Raw genomic sequence first — 1735 nt, 5'->3', positions numbered from 1 at the left:
TTTCCTTTTGCGCTCATCTCAGAGGGGTTTTGTAGGTTTTCTGCCATAGCACCTGGTGTCCAAAAAACAGTGAACAACAGCAGCGACTCATCTCTGCTATGTCTGTCCACTTTTCCACCAATTATTCAACTTGTTCTTCCTGTCCTGCAGTCGGAACGTGTGTAAATTGCCCCACTTGTGCTGTGAAACAATGTATCGGGGACGTCAAAGTAAACCAAGACGGCAAGGCCTATTGTACCGGATGCATGGCCAAGGATAGCCTAGAGTGCCTAGGGACACGATACTACTGCCAAAGTTGTCAGAGACAAAGGAAGCAGCCCCCATTGGTTCGTTGTATTTCCCTCAGCATTGCATGCGCCAACAAGGGTCATCAGGTCAAGCATTTCAACACTTCACCCTTTCTTCTACAACGGAGTACAGCCCAGATGGTATTCCTCTACTCCTGCGAAGATGGAATACTTGGTCATCTCATCAATTATGTGCAATCTGCTCTCCTGCAACGTTTTGGGAGTTGTCCAGCCAATCTCCTGGTATTTCCCCAGCTGCAGGTGCTGTGTTTTATGGTTGACCTCCGGTTATAGATCAAAGATTTGAATGCGTTCCAGGGTCCTCACCATTTGAAGCATGAACTGGAGGAGATCGTAGGTGATGGTAACCCACAGGATGATGCCGTTGTCTTGTACATTGTCATGGTTCACAGATACAAGATAGATAGTGTTTTCCAGACAGCCCACGAGATCAAATCCATGCTGGTGAGTGTTCACCCTCTTTTGTGGCCCATGACCTGATGTGATTCTGCAGCAATCACAACCCAATGCAGTGGAAACATCACTTGTGGGTCTCCTTGTGGAATGTGAGGAAGAATTCGAATGGAGTCGTGTACAACAACATGCCCTGGGGAGGTGTGTTGCCTGAACTGCTGATGTTTGGCATTTGATCTTGATTCACTCTGGATCAGCTCCCTCTTCAAATGGGTCCTCCATATCGCCTCCAGGAATATCCCACCTGCCCTTCTTGGCACATCAGTGGCAATGTTCGTTATGGAGTCATTTGATCATGGGGACCCTGCCCAAGCAAGACTGATAGCATTTAAGGGTCAACCAATTCTCAGAACACATTCTATTCTGTTGAGTCGGTGGCAATGCTGATGTCTGCACTACCTCTCTCATTTGGCTTCCATGGCACACACCTGACACAGATTGCCATGCCATCATGACCAGGCTTCTTCCAGACTGCCTACCTGGTTTTGATCCATGCTCTTGTGGGAAAGGGGAGTGGATGTGGGAGCGGTGGCATAGAATTCCTGGGAGCCCGACTGAATTCCGGCGGTTCACATGCTCAGACATTGTTTGCAAAGCCTGCAGGCGAAAAGCAAGGCTTATCCTCCACTCAGATACGACTTCATCCATTTTTCTCTACCCGGAAGCTGCTCCAGCTCCCCAACGACCCAACTGGATCCAAGATCATTTTGAAATGCAAGTTCCATTTGCATTTCCATCGGGAAAAGTCCAGGAAAGAGGCAGCAATCTGATAATCAATAGCATCATGTACTGGTTGTCTGCTTGGGCTAAGTCCAGGAATGCAGGGGGTGTCGGTAGAGACTGAAGAGATGGGGAGGGGAAAATGGATGGAATACCGGCAGATGGCAGTCTGAGAGCTGGCAAGATGGGAGGTACAATTGCAAGACTTTGTTCATATTCTGTGCAGTGCCATTGTATGTTCTGTCACATGCCAA

The 1735-nt window shown here is 48.3% G+C and overlaps 1 protein-coding gene across 1 annotated transcript; it reads left to right on the top strand.

Moving 5' to 3' along the window:
- Window positions 1–245: 245 nt before the first annotated feature.
- Window positions 246–1531, top strand: EI90DRAFT_3020609 (uncharacterized protein; the record flags this gene model as incomplete). The annotated part of the gene is made up of 5 exons (XM_039057533.1): window positions 246–326; window positions 582–752; window positions 802–902; window positions 959–1095; window positions 1221–1531. 5 exons carry the CDS (start codon window positions 246–248, stop codon window positions 1529–1531), a joined length of 801 nt encoding a protein of 266 aa, XP_038910227.1.
- Window positions 1532–1735: the final 204 nt, after the last annotated feature.

This window comes from Cantharellus anzutake (genome assembly GCF_015039405.1).
Source record: "Cantharellus anzutake strain C23 chromosome Unknown EI90scaffold_85, whole genome shotgun sequence".
NCBI lineage: Eukaryota > Fungi > Basidiomycota > Agaricomycetes > Cantharellales > Hydnaceae > Cantharellus > Cantharellus anzutake.
This window is presented reverse-complemented; position numbering and strand designations above follow the sequence as displayed.